The sequence below is a fragment of the Cryptomeria japonica genome, chromosome 10 (assembly GCF_030272615.1).
Source record: "Cryptomeria japonica chromosome 10, Sugi_1.0, whole genome shotgun sequence".
In the NCBI taxonomy this organism is placed as follows: domain Eukaryota; kingdom Viridiplantae; phylum Streptophyta; class Pinopsida; order Cupressales; family Cupressaceae; genus Cryptomeria; species Cryptomeria japonica.
This window is the reverse complement of record NC_081414.1, coordinates 294,491,779-294,511,580: the sequence shown is the minus strand read 5'-3', so window position 1 is coordinate 294,511,580 and position 19,802 is coordinate 294,491,779. Positions and strand designations below refer to the sequence as shown.

Sequence of the window (19,802 nt, the reverse complement as noted above, 5' to 3'; positions counted from 1 at the left end):
TGACATTTCAAAGTCAAAGCATGCAAACTTGACATGAAGGTCATCAAGTAGCCATAAATAAGCATGGTCTTGGACTCTACTTGATGGCAACCCTGCAGAAAGCATTAAATGTGCCCTTGTAGCTCCACAAATGAAAGTAGACAAGTTGGAGGGGTTGGTGGAGCATTAAGAGCCTTGAGTGTTGATCACGTCATTTGGAAGTGTTGCAAGTTGTCGAAAGTCGGGCCCTATTGCAAGGGGAGAGGAAATGGGAATCACGAAGTTCTGGGATTGTGGGCCTAAGAAGGAAAAGGCTTGGGAATTGGGAATTCTAGGATTCCAGGTTCAAGAATGAAAAGTCTTGGGAACTAGAAATTTTGAGATTTTGGGATTCCCGGTTCAAGAAGGATAAGTCTTGGGAAATGGGAATTCGGGGATTTTGGGTTCAATAAGGAAAAGGCTTGGGAACCTGCCTCCTAACAAGACAACACCTAATATTTCATGATTCCATTGGTTTTGTCCTTGATTAACTGGGGCAACACTAGTCCATGGAACATATCTCTGATCGGTTCTCACTAATGGACCAAAGATGTCATAAAATGACAACATTCTCCACTCCTAGACCCCCTCATTGTAATCAAATTTCTTATATGACGAGATCCCAATAACTAGTGAGGTTTTGGGAGTGGAGACCTGTTGTGACGTTTTCACACATCGCCCCATTGCAAATGGGGACCCATGTTTTTTTTTGCTTTTTAGGGTTTGTTCTTTAGGTTTTTTTAGGGTTTTGTTAGTTAGCCTTTGCATTTTGAGTACTGCCCGGGAGATCAATAGGATAGCAAGTCCGGCTTGAGTCACTTATACTTAAATGTTATATTCCATAAAAATTATCCTGATAGAGAGTTCGAAAAGTCAAATTTCGCTCCTGTCCTTCACTGAGGATCCAGAGCGAATTTCGCTCCTGTCCCTCCCATGAGGACCAAGGCGAAGCGCTCCTGTCCCTCACCAAGGGTCTAGAGCGAAAAAGCTTAGTTGAGTCATTCCTGACCTCGTTTGGACAAATTGAGACATCAAAGGCATGATGGAGGACAAAATGAGCATGACAGAGCATCCAGACTTGATCAAAAACAATGAAATGATGAAGTTTTTTGCCTAGAAGGTCAATTTCGCTCCTGTCCCTCACTGAAGGACCAGAGCGATTTTCTTTATATGTGCAATTTTAGACCTTTTTTGGACATTAACTTTTATTCATAGCATTAAGTAAGATGATATCTTCCTTAGCCAAGACTTTTTTTTGATGAAAATTGTAACGATTTGGCCTAGAGAGCAAATTTCGCTCTTGTCCCTCAGTGAAGGACCGGAGCTTAAAGTCTGACATTGCTTTGTCCTCGCAGGATTTTAACGACTTGATGATTTGAAGAAGTCCAAAGAGATGCATTTTACCAAATGAATATAACTTGAAGTGCCGTCGTGAAGAAAAATGAACCAAAATGCAAAAATTGCTCCTATTCCTCAGTCAGGGACCAGGGCGAAGTTCAGTGATAGCTCCCGTCCCTCTCCCAAGGACCAGAGCGAAGTTCTTCATAAGGCAAAATTCAGGCAAAAATCAAGTAAGTTTTATGTTTGAAGGCAAGAAAGGAGGTGAATCGAACCCGTTGAAGACAAATTGAAGATTACAAAACGTCAACAAGGGACCTAAATGCTCAAGTTCGCTCCTGTCCCTCAGGAAGGGACCAGAGCGATTTTTTGTCTTAGATGATTTTCTTGCCAAGTTTGAAAGGGTCTCAAGGCATGGATGAGTGAAAAGGTACATTACGAGACCATTGAAGATAAATTTTGAAGGAGATAAGATGAAATGAAGCCTACAGGACCAATATCGCTCCTGTCCCTCTCCAAGGGACCAGGGCGATATGATGATTATATTGTCGTTCCTCCAAATTCAAGACACTTCAAGACAATGCAAGGATAGGCGAGGTAAAGAACACCATTTGGAAAGCAATGAATGAAGAACAAAGATCAAAAGTTTGCCAATTTGAGCCAGGACATAAGGATCGCTCCTGTCCCTCTCCAAGGGACCAGGGCGATATTTGCTAAAGCACTTGTTGTCATTCGAAGATTATGTCAAAACCAAGTTGCAAAAGGATTGAAACGTCTTTTGAAAGGTGATGAACGAGGAGTTAAAGTCAAGAACGAAGAATTTCAAGCTAGAAGACAAGGATCGCTCCTGTCCCTCTCCAAGGGACCAGGGCGATAACCTTCCAAACATCAAATACGCCTTGTAGAAGTCAAGTGAGACAAGCGTGGAATGAAGAAACAATGTTATTATTCGCCTTATGATGGAAATTGGAGATTGAAGATGCAAGATCTAAGTGAAAACATCTAGATCGCTCCTGTCCCTCTCCAAGGGACCAGGGCGATAATGGTCATAAAAGGCATTTGTTCACATAAGCAAGTCAATCAAGCTTGAAGGACCTAGCGAAAATGGCAATACCAACGTAAGGATGAAAACTTTGAACGTCAAAAATGCAAGGATCAAGACCCAGTTGATGGATCGCTCCTGTCCCTCTCCAAGGGACCAGGGCGATGAGGTACGTATCTTTCCATCTTCAAAATATTTTGGCGCTCAAACACATTTTTGAATTTATTTAAATGCTAGAAAATTCGATAAGATTGAAAATTTAATTAAAATAGCATTTAAATATTGCATTTAAATATTAATTAATTTTTGCCTTGTAAAAAAAATCGAAGTTTATTAATTAAAAACGATGGCAAATTAATTAATTATTATAGAGCGCTTGGTATTTTATTGTTTTATGAAGGTCGGCCTTTCTTATTTATTAAAAAATCGTTTATAATTGCTTTATTTTTACAAAAGTCGGCCTAAATAATGATGAGAGGTAAGCACTTATAAAGGAGGGTGGTGAAGATCATTATTTTCACATTGTTATTTTATCATCTCAAGTGCGATTTAAGGAAGACAAAGAGGTACGAATTATATTCAAAAGGGGTGCGAACTTGAAAATTCTATTGGTGCGAACTTGTCAAAGGCTTGAAGATCACGTCAAAAACTTGAAAGGTGGCGAAATTGCTATTTTGAAGGGAGATCACGTTGAAGACCATCTTATTTCAAATTTTGCCTAGGCGAATTCCTTTATTTTTAGAGTTAAGCTCTCAAGTAAGGTATTGCAAGATCTCTTGTTTTAATTTCGAATTTTGATCATCATTGCCTTAATTTTGAATTTTGAAAATTTGTTTTCCCTTAGCTCAATCGTTTTTAGGAAATGATTAATCATTAAGTTTCCTAAAATCTGCTCTCTAATTTATGTTATGTATTGCAAAATCATGTTGCTAATTTTGAAATGTTGTGTAGGCATCAAATGGAGATCTCATCAAGGAAAATCAAGCCGGATCAAGGACGGTCTTCGCCGGGACGATCAAGCCAGGACAGGGGCGACCTCTTTCAATCCAGCGTTCCAAGGCGAGGTACATCATCATCTTGCAAATCAAGGACAAAAGGAGTTAGGACAAGAGTTAATTAAAGATAGCCTCTCAACGACATCCAAATTGAATATCTAGCAAGCTACAAGTGTCAGATGAGGTGGCATCCTAGTCATCGCTCCTCCAGTCAGTGTGGTCCACCTCAGCATGTCCAGATTCAATGTACTTAACTCATGGAAGGTGGCACAAACTCCGATGTACCTACCCCGGCTATCTATTGGTCGATTTTTCTAGAAGGGACATGTGTCCAAGCAATACAATTTTATCATTGGTCAAGCATTAAATGTTATGTAATGGTTGTAACAAACCCTAATTAGGGTTTTCATTGTAAAATCTTGGCCATTGATCTTGAATTGATCTAAGCCATCAAATTGTATTGTGGGCACTATATAAGCCTAGGCATTTCATTTGTAAAGGCTAATTAGCAATAAGTTAGAGATAGTATGTAAATAGTTGGAAGAGTTAGAATATAGTTGATAGAATAGCAATTAGAGTAGAATAGGAGGACAAGGCAAGAAATTGTTGCCATTGATTGTAAACAAACTCCATTTTCATTGAAGTAATGGTGAAGTATGTTGTTTCTTGCAATTTGCATGGTTTCTTGTTGAGTCTTCAATCCTAGATGGTAGATGATTAGATGAATGGAGGAAATGTGATTGATTGATGATGGAATTCGTATATCCATACTACTAGCAGTTTGTTGATTGCAGACTTGCCTTGTGTAGTCAACTGGAATCGTTCAGCCTAAGCTCAATTTCAATTTGTCGCTTCTTCATTGATATGCATCAACTTGATGGTGTCCATGCCTGCGGTGATGATTTGAACATCATAAAGCTTCCCTTAGAAGATCGCACTAGCCTTGTGTAGATGTTCCATTGATGTCAAAACAAGACCTAGTTAGAGTTTTGTCAAAGATCAATCATTGCTCTTACATTCTTAGCATTAGGATTAGATCCTCTCTTCGCCCTTATCCTTTTTCCATTTTTTTTTCAAATCTAAGTTAGTCAGAGCCTGTGTTCCAGCAAAGCAGATCGGAAGTTCAATCATCAAACGTAAGTCCCCTTGTGATTCCAGCAAATCACATCATACCACTGGAGCTTATCCACACGTAGAGACCCTACCAAAAGAACATTGGAGTCATCCTAACTGATCCTTCATGCGAATCTTCAGCAGTTAGAGACTTTATTCAAGAGAGGATAAGATGCCTTTGGGTATTTTATTCTGTGTATGATCGTGTACAAAATACACGTCAACAAGACCCCAATGTGTTTGAGGGGCATAAATGGCAAGCTGCACAAGGTGTTAGATGTGAGAAAAAATCCAACGATTGATGCATTTGGGCCTTTTTTATTGATGCAGGCAAGTTTTTGCCATGGACGCACCAAGTATATTTGGCAAAAACTTGCCAAAATATCGACAAGTTTTTCCAAATTACTCAACGAGTATCCTAGTGAGTAAATGGCACTGTTACTTGTCAAGTATGCCATCCTTGGTCCAAATAATATCCAGGGAAAGAATGCATCAAACCACAAAGAAACTCTTCACACCACATGGGAATGATAATCTTGGGTGCCTATATTATAATCTAACTCATTTGTCTTCTAGCACCATAATCACTAAATTTTATGTTGATAAAATTTGGCATGGCTGGAAATAAACCAAGCAGTTTTTAATTTAAATTCAATGTCTTTCACTTACAACTCACACTCACCTCAAAAGACTTCCACAATCATGAACTTGTAAGCCTGGCAAGCTAAACAAGAGCAAATTCTTAAATTTTTTTATTTTCGCAAACTTGAATTGAACCAGCAAATCTTTATGCTCAAGCTAAGGTTTTGAATAAATCCCATTGCATCAACCAGAATGGATCTCTTACCATTGTAGCGAATCTTCCTCGAGAGGGTTTCCATCCTACACAAGGTTGAATCAAACAAGGTTCAATTCCCAGACCCCCAAGGGTTTTACTAGAGAGAAAATAATAATTCTGCCTAATGCCAAGAAAACCCCTCAAATGCATTTTATACCTTTTCCCACAAAACTTTTGGAAAACACCATTTAAAAATTCACTTTTTAATGTAAACTCCATTTTAGCTCCAAAAAAGACCTTTTCATTAAAATACTGATAATTTGACATGAAAGGTTCTTGTTTTATGCATCCATGATTTAAAACTTTTTGCTTTGTTTCCGGTGAACTATAACACTAAGGTGCTTGTAAAATATATTAATATTTTAAGCATTCTTAATAAAGTTCATTAACACAAGCTGTAATGCACCCATTTTATAGAAATTACCAGAACACATTGGAATTGAAAATTGATTGCATTGGAGTGGTTTCGATGAAGAATACTGATAAACGGATCCAACTGAGCGACTTACTATAAATAGAATCCCTCTCCAAGATTCTTGGAGAACACACCGAAGCTATAAATCACTTTTGAAAGATGCATGAGTTCTCCAAATCAATTGAACTCATTGGTAACATCAAATAACTCCTTTGATAACATAGACACACATCCAAAGGGTCAGCTCCTACCGCAACGCAAGAGAACCCAAAAATAGGAACATCACTCCCTAATGTCAAAAGTTATTTTTCCTTGTCTAAACCTTACCTTGGCTCCTCCTCCTTAGTTCTCCCATTTGTCTAGAATCCATATCCAATTTTTTGACATGATTGGGTTTTTTTTTATGTAGCCAAGTTTTTGCCATAGACTCATAGAGTATTTTGGGAAAATTCAATGAGTTTTGTGGCAAAACTTTGCAAGTAAAACTCGTAAGTTTTTGCTTGAAAAAGTCGTCGAGCAAAAAATACTCTTCGAGTCTTGCATCTATGCTAACTTGATTCTTTTCTCATTTGGAATCCAAGCATAAGTAGTGGAACCAAAGACCTTAAGATACATGACTTCAAGCTTCCCTCTAGACCAATTCTTCCTTTGAGGTCTTTCGCTTCACCACTTGTGTGGGTGGTTTGTTTAGTGGATATATTGTTGTAAATATTGCCTCAGCCTAAAACCTTTTTGGAACACTTATGTTCTCCATCATACATGGGACCATCTTTGTGATAGTGCGGTCCACCTCTCAACAACTCCATTCTATTGTGGAGTGTAGAGTGTAGTGAATTGTCCTTTTATACTATATTTAGCACAAATGTTGTTGAATTCATTTGAATAGAATTCTTCTCCAATATTAGATCTAAGATTGGTAATATAATAGCTTGACTCAATAATGCTCCTTCTTGGGTTGGTCAATATTGGACTAGAGTGTGCTTGGTTGACTCTTTCTACTAATGCTTTAAGCTTTTGAAATTAATAAACACATCATATTTCAATTTCAAATACTACATTACATTCATGTTTTCCCAGTATAATCAATAATAGAGGAAAATACCTAGCTCAGTGACGGTTGCTATATTCATTGGTCCACAAACATTTGCATGAACTAGTTGAAGGACTCGTTTTGCTTTCCAAGCTTATCCATTATCAAATGGAGCTTTGTGCTACTTTCTTGTGTAACTAACTCGACAAACACCTGTTGTGCGTTGCACACGCTCCCTGTCGCCGACAGGGTCCCCCTTCCTGTTTTTGAGCCTTTCGTTCTCGCCTTGTTGAGTTTCGCACAGAGGGTCTCGCGTCCTTTCGAGCGAGTCCGTGACTAGTCCATGAAGTGATGATGTTAGAGAAAAGAGCTGATAAATCCATCAGGCTAATCTAGCCCTCAGACACGAACGCTAAGGGTTTGTTCGAAATTTTGAAAATCGCCTTCGATAGGCATAAGGTGATAGAAGTTGGCGAAGCCCACCAAGCAAGAATAGTGCATCTGGAGGTTGCATGAGGACCCAAAATTGTCATTTTCCGCCTGAGGGCGATGAGGTGGATTGCGTAAGGTTTGTCACCACGATGTTTGTGGGATTTGAGTGAAGAATGATTTTCGCCTGCTGGTGGAGGAGCGAATTTCTTGGCCAAAATGCCTTAGAATTCCGAAGCCTCCAAAATCCAAAATTTGTAGAATCTGGCAAAACTGGTCTAAAGTCCGAAATTTTGCATAAGTTCCCAAAATTGCCTAAAACATCCAATTTCGGACCCAGAGGCCAAAATGTTAAAACTTCACAAGGTTGAAAGGTTGCTAAAATCCCCCAGGGGGCCGAATTTCGGACCTTGGGGCGAAAATTTCAAAATTCAAAGTTTCCCAAATGGTCCGAAAATGCTTTTTAATGTTGCAAAAAGCCCCTTATGGTCCGAATTTCACTTAAAGCACCAATTTCGGACCCTAGGGCTAAATTTGAGAATATGGAAAAGTTGCAAAAAGCCCCTAGAGCCCCGAAATTCACTTAAGTTCCCCAATTTCGGACCTTGGGGCCGAAATTCAGAGTTGCATAAATTTGCAAAAAGTGGTTTAGGTCCAAAAATGCCTACAATTCGCCGAAAACGCTTAAAACTCCGAATTTGCAAAAATACGCCAAAGGTCCGAAGTTTCTTCGATTTTCAAAAAATGCCTTAAAAACTCCGAAATTCCAAACACGCCTTTTGGTCCGAAGTTTTTTTTAAAAAGTTGCGAAACATGTCCAAAGGTTCGAAATTCATTGAATTTGCAAAAATAGGCAAAAGGTCCGAAGTTTCTTCGATTTTCAAAAAACGCCAGAGGTCCGAATTTACCCTTAAAATCGCAAAAACGCCTTAAAAACTCCGAAATTCCAAGTTGCAAAAACATCTAAACACTTCCAAATTTGCGAAAAGGGGCTTGAGGTCTGAAGTTTTCATCGAAATTTGCAAAGGCGCTGCGTGGTCCGAAAATACCTTAGTTAACATAAGCGTTTGATAACTCCCAAATAATCCCAAAGTTCGTGAATGCTCCGAAAATCGCCAAAGATGCGAAAACCGCGAGGGATACAACAGCTCCGAAGTTTGTGTAACTTGTAGAAGGCACCCAATAGTCCGAAGTTCGTCCCTAGGGTTTTAGAGGACACAGTTTGAAATTTGCAGAATGGCGGTTATGCTCCGAAATTCACCATAAACTTCAAAAACTGCAACGCGAAGAAGCAATATAAAGAATTCGAAGTTGAAAAATCCTCCATTCCTCCCGAAAGTCACCTAGGTCCGAGGTTGTGTGATAGTGCTCAAGCATTTCATCAAAGAAAGATGTCATTCGAATTTGTAAAACCTCTCCATACTGCCGAAGTTTGTGTAAGGAGGATCACATCTGATTTTAGATAGCCGATTTCACGTAAATCGCATTCAAGGTATAACACTGCATAAACTATGCCAAATCATTCAAGTTCAGAGTGCCAATTGCCCAAAGTAGAAAAAACGTTTAAAATGATAAATTCCTTTCAAACAATAACCGCAAAAATTTGAATCAAGGAGATAACCGTTGAAAATTCAAACTTTGCAGAATTGTCCATTTGTCTTTACGCAGCAAGGTCGGGTAATTCCTCGCCACCCATTTTCGTCAGGTAAGTGCGCCTTGTCTCTCTTAATCATCTGAAATGCTTATAAATCAAATAGACGTATGTGCGAAATCTGATTAAAATGCTTAAATTTTCAAAATTCGCATCTCTTTCCACTTGTAGAACGTCATTCAAAGCAGTCAATTTAGAATTTGCTCCTAAGATTTAACCAGAAATTGCATTTTCAAACTTAGGAGAATTTTTCGAGCTTTGCCCCTGTTAAAGATTAATCCAAAATCCAGAAAGTGTTAAATTCGCGATCAAAAGCTTCATGAAAACTTTGGTTTAAAATCAATCAAGCTTTTAGCTAGAAATGTCGCTCCATGTCCAATTTAAATTTTGAATTAATCCATGAATGCTGGAGTATTTTCTATCTAACCCGCCTTCTTTTCGTATCGCCTCGTAATCCGCATCCAACTGTGCAATAAATGCCTAAATCGGCTGTTGAATCATCAAAGACGCCCGCTGCAGTCGAGACATCACAAGCATCCAAATCAGATATCCGACAAAAAGTTGAAAGGATGAAGTACCAGTATCAAAGAGGAGGATTGAGGGAGTCAAAAGTGCAGAGCGTCTGGGACAATATCGGTGATACCGACCTTGGCCATATTGACATCCAGGATTTCAGGAATTGGGTCTTCTCCCCTAACGCATATGGCAAGCCTAGACAGATGGTGGAAAGTGGCATCGCCCAAGCGGCGGGATTCCCTCCAGCAGTACAGAACTATGAGCTAGTGGTAGAGGCTGCCCGGCATGATCAGCCAAATTCTAGACTGGTGCTCCTCGAGAACATGACCATCGCCAACTTCACTCCTGAGGCCATTGGCGACGCATTCGACATTCCCTTCCCAAACAATCCCACAGCCACAACCATAGATGATGCACAAGGGGCATATGATATGAATCCCGCCAGGTGCAAAGCATTGATCAACGAAGAGTGGCACAAGGAGAGAAGGCTTCTGAGCGCCATAATTGGGAAAAAGATCCCCAGAAGTGATTTTCATAATGAGCATGGGGATATGGTCACATTACTCAGCCGGGTTATGGGACTCCCTAAATCTAGCTACTTTGAGGAGTGGATGTTCTATTTCATAGAGCAAGTCTTCGCTGGGAAGTCTAAGTTTGACTGGGCCCAGATCATAAGCGACAACATCCACACTCAGCTGATTGAGCTTGAAACAAAGAAATACTTCACTATGACCTCTTATTTGGTCTACATGTTCACCAAGAACCAGCCGTTGCCAGGTTTGATAATGAAAGGTGAAATCGGGAATGGACCCGATCAGGTAAAGGTCTATGATTGCTACCCGCACCTGCACTACCAAGATATAGCTCAGAGGGAAAAGAACAGCCTAGCTTATGCAGTTGGCCAATATGAGCACGTCAATGACGCCTTCACAATGCGCCTGGTCAGGTTAATGCAGGGAGGATTACACATAAGGCTCTCAGAGCAACCTACTATTCTAGTACAGAGGTATGGACCGTGGTTCATTTAGTTCCCGAGGTTCTCCTATATCCGAATAGCGGGCTTTGATGGTGCCCCTCTCCGACTTCCACGGTACCCAACCGACAAAGTAGTTCTTATGGAGGTCGCAAGGTAGTCACGTCCGGCTGGCATCCTACTTAGAGAAAGTAAGCAGGTTGGATTCACATTCCCCATGATCATAGGCAACCATGATGTCCACTTGAAGACCCCTACCCTAGCAGAGGAATCCCTCACAGGGCTGGCCTCTTATGGCCTACAGGACCATTTTCCAAGAAAATATTTCGATCATGATAATCTGGCAAAGAGAGCCTATGGCAGGTGGTACAGAGCAAAGGAATTAGTTGAAGACTATTGGAAGAATTGCTCTGATGACTATGAGGTCCAGAGATGGGAATATTCCAGGCTGAGTGTGCAGCAAATGCGGCTCGTCGAATACCGTCGGGTCCCAGATCAACTCATAGATTCAAGTAATTGCCTCCAAGTCCGAGAGTTTGAGGCAGTAATGCATCTCTTGCCAGGCGTGGATTGGTCCCAGGACCCGATCACCGATTTCGAGGCAATCATGGCAGCCTTAGCCAGATATACAGATCAATGGTTGCATCAACAGATTGAGAGGCTAATTCACGAAGGAGTCCAGCTCACCTACCACCTAATGGGCAGCCTTGATTCTCAGTCCTCTGAAGATGAGGGAACGTCCAGTCCACCCAAGGAAGAAATTGAGAAACCAGAGAAGAGAAAGAAAGCCAAGGCTTGCAGAGGGACTCGGACGTCCAAGAGGACAAGAAGGGAGAAGATTCCTATAAGGAGACCAGAGGTCACTTCATCGTCAAAGGACCCCAGTTCATCTAACGATGTAGTAGAATTAGATTATATACCTGCTCCGCCTTCCCAGAGTGACGTCGACGCGTTTGAAGCTAATGATCCTCCCACACCCGACATGCTAGAAGTTGAGCTAAGAGCCCTTGAATCAACCGGACCGGGCAACCAAATTGAGGAAGGAGAGATTACATCCATTCAAGGGATAGGGGTGCATGAAACCACCCAACAAAGCCGCCATGAGTTGTTGCTCCACAATACGACCAAAGATGACTCTACCATTGAAGGAGAGCAAAGGACAAAGGAGACTCGCGAGCTCGAAAAGACCAAAGAACAACCATCACGTGAAGATACCAGACAATTGTTCAGTGAAGTGGGAGAAAATTCAGCTGCAAGCAAAGAACTTCGCACCTCTTCCACCCCTTCGGTAGCAGCGCAGCTACGAATCTGTGATGAGTCAACTGAAAACATCAAAGAACAAAATGCAGACTTAACCTTATCATCAGTCCAGATAGTGCCTCAAGAGTGGTTGATTGCTAGGTCTCAGCGCAAGGCCACCACCAAATCACCTATTGATCTAGAGGACATCTTCTCGCGCATAGACCAAGCCAAAGCTAAGGGGAAGAAAAAGCCCAAGGCATATTCTAGAATGAATAAGGATGATCAAAGGAACCGCACTCTTCACATTGCCACCCCGCCTGTAGACAAGCCAACAGATCAGATCACACTAGCAGATTATAGAATCACAACTGTCGCCATTGGACGAGCCACTAAGGAGCAAGAAAAAGAAGAATTCAAGGATTCAGTGCAGAATATACTCAAGAAGCTCGAAGAGATAACCGCTGAAAAGGACATGTATCGGGCCCATGCTAAGCAAGCCGAGGGATAAATCGATTAGCTCCTGAGGCCATTACACAATGCTTTCGAATCCCATATTCCCCCGATAGCATTAGCACAAAGGACCACTACAGAATTTGAAGGAGTACGGGACACAGCAAAGGCCATCAGGGAATGGATTCGAAGTCTCAAGGCGAAGGGGGAGCTGATCATTAAGGATGTAAAGGAAATGGCCCACCATTGAGAAACTGTTTTGGTCAAATTGTACGAGATGAAGCGAGAATGCCTCATAATTCACGAAGCAGTTACTACAACTCTTCCCCTCATGACTGCTCTTTTTTGGACCCATCCGCAAATTTCTACATTGTCCGACATCTTGGGCCCCCACGACGTTAGCATTTTTAAAGAATGGTACTGGGCTATTAGCATGAAGAATGACACAAAGGCCACCATTAACAAAGAACAAGAGGCGTGCGAAGAAATTCTGAGAAACACCAGGGACCTTGGTGGAGTAATCCTTCGGTCCCTGGTTTTGGGTTGGCAAAACAATCTGTCCGATCCTGTAATCCATCTAGACTGGGAGGACAGATTAAAAAAAGACAAGGTCACCTACTCTACAGAGGAAATAGATTTTGCTAGTAAATTACACTCTGATATCTTGAGTTTTGAGGCTAATCGGTCCAGTTGGCGAGACGGTTTGAAGCACATAGATCATTAGCTAGAGAGCATGCAGTACAAAATTCATCATCCCCCTATGCCTCCCTTCAGTCTGCTATTTCAATAATGCATCAGGTTCCAGGTGTATGTTCGCGAGGAACGCGCAGTAGGTCGGGACCTTTGGCGAGAATATTTGCATGGAGAGGATCAGTTCTTGGTGAAGGCATATGAAACTGGAAAAGAAAAAGTGGTTTCTTAAAAGTGCCTTTTTCTCTCTAAATCTTAAAAGTGCACTTTTGCACCAAAAGGTGACATTTGACTTTTAGTCAACAAAATGTAAACCTTTATTAATGCACCTTTTTGAATTATTTCTGAAATTGTTGTAATTACCTTTTTAGGTAGTTATTGCTCCTTTAGGGGTGGTTGTTGATATTTGCCTCCCATTTATGGGTATGGGCAGCCATGATTTGTGGATGAATCTGGGCCACTTGTTTAGATTAGATCTAGGCCATTCATCCTTTTTTGGAGCCTATTTAAGGGGCTGGTTTTCCCTCATTTTGTAAGAAGTTCTTCGATTGTTGCAAAAGCTCTGGTGAAATTTACAGGAATTAATGCAAAGATTAAGACTGTTTTCAAGTTTCCTTGTGAGTGCATGGTCTCCTTCTTCACTTAATTTAGAAATCTTTCAGTTATGTTTATTTCCTTTACATAGCATTTTCAAGCAAACATCTGATAGAATCTTCGCAGTTCACACCATTGGGGAACGGCTGATTGCCTTTCTCTTTGCATGGTTAATCTGAACCTTTTATGCTTAGTTCAGTTATTGAGCACTCACTATGAATGTAAAAGTTCTGATGTTGTAGTTGATAACATGAAAATCCTGTTTTCCTTTGAAGATTGCACTGGATTTATGCAAACATTGTGCTTAAGTAGCTGGTGATGTTTAATCTAGTTTTTTGGAGGTGTCCATCTGTTTGATGAAATTGCTATATTAGTTAGAATTTACATTTCATGTATCTCTCTCTCCCTATCCTTCCTTCCTTTTTCCCCCTTTTTTATCAAGAAAATGCGCAGTCCCATTAAAAACAGTATCAACTCAACCAAAATCATTTGATAAAAAGACCATAAAGATCCCAGGGAACTTATTTATCAATTGCCTATCTCAACGTAAGTCCCCCTTGTGTTTCCAGCATAAACACATCAAATCACTGAGTAATCCTGTAGTCAAGACCTGACAAAAGAAACCTTGAGGTTGTCCCCTTTGATCAAATATAAAAAAATAGCATTAGGGACTTCCTTATCTCAAGAGAGGATAGGATACTTAGCTGGTTATTCTATTCTGCGTTGGCCATATGGAGTTTGCAACAATGCGATTTCAGACACATCAACAACACCTTGCATTTGTTGCTAGATGCAAGGAAGTCCATCTAGCAAGTTCTCTTAGGTCAATTGAGAGAGGTAGGTTAAATTAAGGTGCCCACACCCTTGATGCCAAGGTAAATTGGTGTTTGATGCACACTTGGATGCCAATGCATGCTCTTTGACTTGTCCTATGTCAATCTGTGTGTACAGTTGATGGTCTTCCACACCAAAAGAAATAATCGTTTTGGTCTCTTTATCAACTATATAGCATTTTTTATAGCTAAAAATGACATTTAGATGGGGTCAAATTCACGTCGATTGATTCATCAAGAGTAGATTAAGTTCCATTCTTGTCACATAGTATACATTGAAAAAAATCAACATTTTCCCTCTAAACGACCTTCCCTTTGTTTACTGCCATGTACTCCCCACCATTGAAGATCATTGAATCTTTAGAAGAATTGCAAATAGGTGGTGAAGTGACATGATGCTTTTGAATCTATGTACCAAACAAATGACTTGGGCTGATCTATTGGTCTTTTAGCGATGAAAGTATAGAAAATTGAATTCTCCTTTGTATGGTCTGCAATATGAGCCCTATTCCACGGATTTCCTAGTTGGCTTTCTAATCAACCAACATTTTTTATAGCACTTCTTCATATGATTCAACTTACCATAGTAATGACATGTGATGTTCTTCAGATTCTTTGTTGCATCCTCATTGTTGCCTTGTCTTTCTTTTGTGACCATTTTCCTTTGCCCTTCTCTTTGACCACAAAATTTTTCTCTACACCATTTTTCTCACAAGTAGTATTGAACTCTCTTTGATTTGTCCTCCTGTAATAGCTTATCACACAACTCTTTAAACTTTTTAATGTGATTACCACCATGTCCTCTTTCATTTCTTAACCATGGCTGACAACTGACCCTTGATGTCCTTGATCTCGAGGTAAATGCTCTTACAAATAAGCATTCTCATCCATCTTGATCAAAAACAACATAATCTTCAGAAACAATGCTCTGCCCTTTTGTAAAGTCCCATACAAAAATTTCAAATGATTCCAAATATACCCAGTCTAGACTTCAAATAGCATATCATTTGTCATAGGCAACGTAATCAACATTACTGTTTTTTTTGTCACATTCATCAAATTTATGTTGGTCTGTCCCACATTTGTTGGACGAAAATCTTTACTAAGGACAATATTTCCAAGGAATCTATACTAAAAAATGGTTAACATATGTTGCTTCCACGTATTGTAGTTTTTACTAGAGAATCTCTAGCTACCTTCTAGCATGATGCTATTTGTATTGTTCTCCCCTCCCTCAATTTGGAATCTCAAAGCAAGACAAATCACCTCCTTGTTATGAATTTGACAACAGAAAAATACAAGTAAAAAGTAGATAAAATGTGTGCCCTAGCAGAAATACTTCTGCAAAAATCTTATGATAGACCTCATGTGACCTTGAGAATCAATAATTTTTGACTAAAAATAAACTCACAACTATTAACAAAACCTTGAAAATGACCTTAGGATGCAAAAAATGGCTGTGATTTTTAATAATTCCTACTCACAATTCTAGTTTTTTTGGGTGCAATTTTGACTAGAAAAATGCAGACAGTTTTTAGGTAATAAACTCATGCGTTTTTGATAAAATTTTATCCATGACCTTTGATAAAAACCTACCCATGTGGTTCCCAATAAGTGATGTGATTTTCAACAAAAAAAAGGCTGCAGTTTGTTATTATTTTCTTGCCATGATTTTGTATGAATTTGACATATGATGCGATTTGCAGTGTTGTATGGTCTTGCAAATCCCTCTTGTTTCTTGTTACTGTGCTAGGCTAGCAATCCATTGATCTGCTCTACTCGTAGCAATCCCTAGGTCTTGATGCTCTCATAGACTCCATGGCTTTAGCTAAGCTATAAGGTTTGATACCATATTATGGAAATCAGGTACATAAAGATAAACAAGATATTGCATTAAGTAAATATGAAGGATTAGAAGCATAAGAGACAACTGATGTTATGAATGTGGGATAAATAAAAAGAACATGCAAAAGGGAAATAAAACATAAAAGCATATTGTTAAGTCAAGATGAATTTATTAAAGCCTACGTCTAGTAACTAATTGACCATTACTATTCAATATTTACTTCAACACCAATGGGTGCTGAAACCTTTATTCATTTCTCTAGCCCAGACATCCAGCCTTTTGCTCTTTTGTTTTGAGCAAAAAATCCATTAACAATGATATTGATACCCTAGTTACCTTCAATGTTAAAATCACACTGAACTCTTCATGCCACTGCTTGAGACTCACACTAGTCCCTCCTATTTCCCTCTTCCATACTTTTCCCATCTTCTATTATAATTTTCATACCTTGGCAGGCATGCCATCCCCTTCCTAACCAATTTGCCTTGAGTGCCCCTCTTATATCTAAAATTTCAAAGTTTACTTTTCGCAAAATTGATCCAAATTTGCTGTCAATTCTCCATGAAATAGTGGAGGCCATTAAAAGCAAACACTTGAAGGAAGCGTGTAAACAGAATCCTTTCTTGGAAAGAAAGAAAAAAAAGCAGGAAAGAGAATTGAATCAGTGAACAACTGCCTTGATAGGCACAAAATTGTCATAGAATTCATGAGCACACCCTCCAAGCTATCAGTTCCTTGCTCTTATGGCAAAATGCATGGCATTGTATAGTTGAAGTAATACAAGAACAAGCTGAGGACTCATCCCATCCCAAGCATCATTACTACCAAGGTGATTGCTCCAACAACCCTGTTATGAATGAGAATAACTTGCAGGCAGCTCCTGTTCAGCCACAAATTACACTTAATCCATGGCATGCAGCATCAATGAATGAAGATTGTCTCCAGCAGACATTCACATTGTTACCAGTTACCACTATTCAGAAGAAATAGCTCTTTTGAGGTCCTTTGGCTACTACTTTGGGTGTTTATATCTCTTATCCACATGATCTTTTATATGCTAGATCTATGGCATTTTCGTAGTTTTAGAAAAACTGTAATTTTTTTCATGACTGGCTTCTCGAGCTATATCTTTCTTCATTTTTTAAGTAATAATCTTCAGCTGAAAAACAGCAATTTATCCTCTCTTAATCAGCTGTTCCTAGCAGTACTTTACATCTATAAACATACTTTTGGATTTATCAAAATAAAATAAAAATGTAGCTTTTCTTTTTCTTCTTCAATTTATACTAGTTTGTATTATAGTCAAGGAATTTTTTTAATCGCATCTAAAATATAGCTAAAATTCAGCATGATTGGATTTTATCAGCAGACACCTTTTTTGTGTAAAGCCTGCATTTTAAATTTATTTGATTTTGGAGTAGTACACAAGTTGATACCTCCTAATTGTTTTGAATTATGTGCATCTGCTTCTTGAAATGCACTGTTATTTTCTAAAGACAAGAATGACCGTGTTTTGCAATTTGTAGGCATGCATTTGGTTTGATCCTACAAGTTTATTCCATATTTTTAACATGATGTGTTTGGTATTGCAATTATTTTGGCCAAGACAAGATGAAGATAATGCCAGACAAAGTGAACAGCACTTGTAAAAGATTTGTATTTAAATAAATGTTTTTTATATCTCTAATGTTATAGTTATCATATCATTGATGCTGTCTAATTGAAAAAGCCTTTTTGCCCATATATTTTAGGTTCATCCTTACACCTTCAGGAATGAAAACGTGTATTTGCATTTCAATTTTCATCAAGACCCATACGCAGAGTATGCATATTGGCTTAAAGTGATTGGAGTTGATGGGCTTTTTACGGATTTTACTGGAAGTTTGCATTCTTATCAAGAGTGGACTTCTCCAACAGACTTTGAGAAGAATGGCACAGCTTCAGATTTGTTGCATAAGATTGCGGGTATGATAAAGTCATTCAGAAAAACATAATCATGATTGTATTAACTTATTGAATTGTATTTCAAAAATTAGAAATCTCTTTATTTCCAAATAAAATGTTTTTGTACATCTGAGGGTAGGCATTGGACTTCAATTTGAAGTCCCAATTGGGTTTGTCCTTAATAAAATATTCGATTTTACTGATTGTGTCATTCGGAGAAACATAATCATGATTATATCTAACTTATTGAATTGAAGCTATTTCAAAAATTGATTTTTTTTTTCATGTCTAAATACAACATTTTAATACTTCTGAGGTTAGGCATTTGACTTCACTTTGAAGTTCCAATTGGGTTTATCCCTTATAAAATATTTGATTATACTGATGCATGATCAAGTGTAGTGTCATAGCCTTTGACGCCAGCTGAAATAACATCTATGCTCATCATTGAACTGTCATGCTTATTAGAACTATATTCAAGCTATCTAAAGGAAGTCTTTGAAATAAATAATATGGTTTGGATGCAAATGGGGGTTTTACTAACATTCTTCTCTATTATAATATATATGCCAAACTGAAAACTTTGCATTTTATTGTCATGATTATGGTATCTGAGAAGATAGCAAAGAAGTTGCAAGAAGTTGCATCAGTTATCAAAATTCTTTAATAAATAGGCCTACATATTTTCTTCATCTTATGGGTGCTTTGCAGATCAAACAAGATATGAGGAATTGGACATGTAGGATACAATAGGACCATAAGCGCTGAAAATGATTATTGAATGACAACCTTACATAAGTCAATGCTAAATGTGAAAAAACTACCTGAATTTTAATAGAAGAATAATGGCACCCTAACCATGATAACTTTATAATGACAGTCGGGTATTCTGGATGGTAGAACAAACCAGGAGGATCAGTACCGATATGGAAACTTTACAGGTACAGGTACCTGAAGGGAGTACATGTAATGCTCCATATCAATGGAAGGATAGTTAATTTCTACAAATTTTAGCTGCAGAAAGGCTTTTAAGACATGATATCTGCAATGTGATTTCAATAAATTGTCAAGATTTCCATAGACCACAAATTCAATCAGTAAAAATATAAGAATGGATTGATCAATCATTAAGCCTATAATTGTGAGTGATATATTCTTACATGTATTGAGAGTTCTTACTAGCTTGTAATCCCTTGTTACAAGGTGGTTCTACACCCTCCACAGGAGAACTTAAAAAAATGTATTGGAAGTTGGATTCATCTTTTTATTTAATTATCTAAAAAAAGCATTGGTGTTGTGGATTCAGCTCTTTATTTCACAGAAAGCAACTTATTTTTTTTAATATTTATATTTGGAAAAATTTGGTCAGAGTAAAATTTTAACTATTGAACTAATCACAGTTTGATTAAAGGTTACGGATGATAGGTTTTTGTACAAGTGACCTCTCTGATGGGTTTAGGCTTAGATTCCAACCAAGAGTGGGACACTCGTGCACTGCAACAAGGGCGCCATGTGCTTTTTTTTTTTTTTATAAAGTATTTTGCCCAGTTCTACTACATGCAAATGGTCCTCAAAATGAAGATGTTAAAAGCCATATGAGATGACAAAGCATGGCTTGAAGGTGAACACGTGAAGAACAGTGCGCAGATTTTAGAGGATTTTCTTCAAAATCTGCTGCCGATTTTAATGCACTGATGGTTGAAACTTTTTGGATGGGAAGAACAAGAGTATGTTCGATTTGGCCTAAGAACCAAAATTGTTGATACAGTATACGCTATACAGTGCCAATCTGAAAAAAAATGTTACCAATCTACATATAGCAATTTTCACGCTCTTCCCATCCTT

General features: G+C 38.7%; 1 protein-coding gene across 1 annotated transcript in view; it reads left to right on the top strand.

The window, feature by feature from the left end:
- The window catches only part of LOC131029352 (glycerophosphodiester phosphodiesterase GDPD6), a 114,208-nt gene extending 95,970 nt beyond the window's left edge, over nucleotides 1–18,238 (top strand). Inside the window, exon 8 of the mRNA XM_057959815.2 lies at nucleotides 17,765–18,238. Coding sequence (XP_057815798.2) covers nucleotides 17,765–18,007 — 243 coding nt within the window. The 3' untranslated portion in view covers nucleotides 18,008–18,238. The remainder of the gene's footprint in view (nucleotides 1–17,764) is intronic.
- Nucleotides 18,239–19,802: the final 1,564 nt, after the last annotated feature.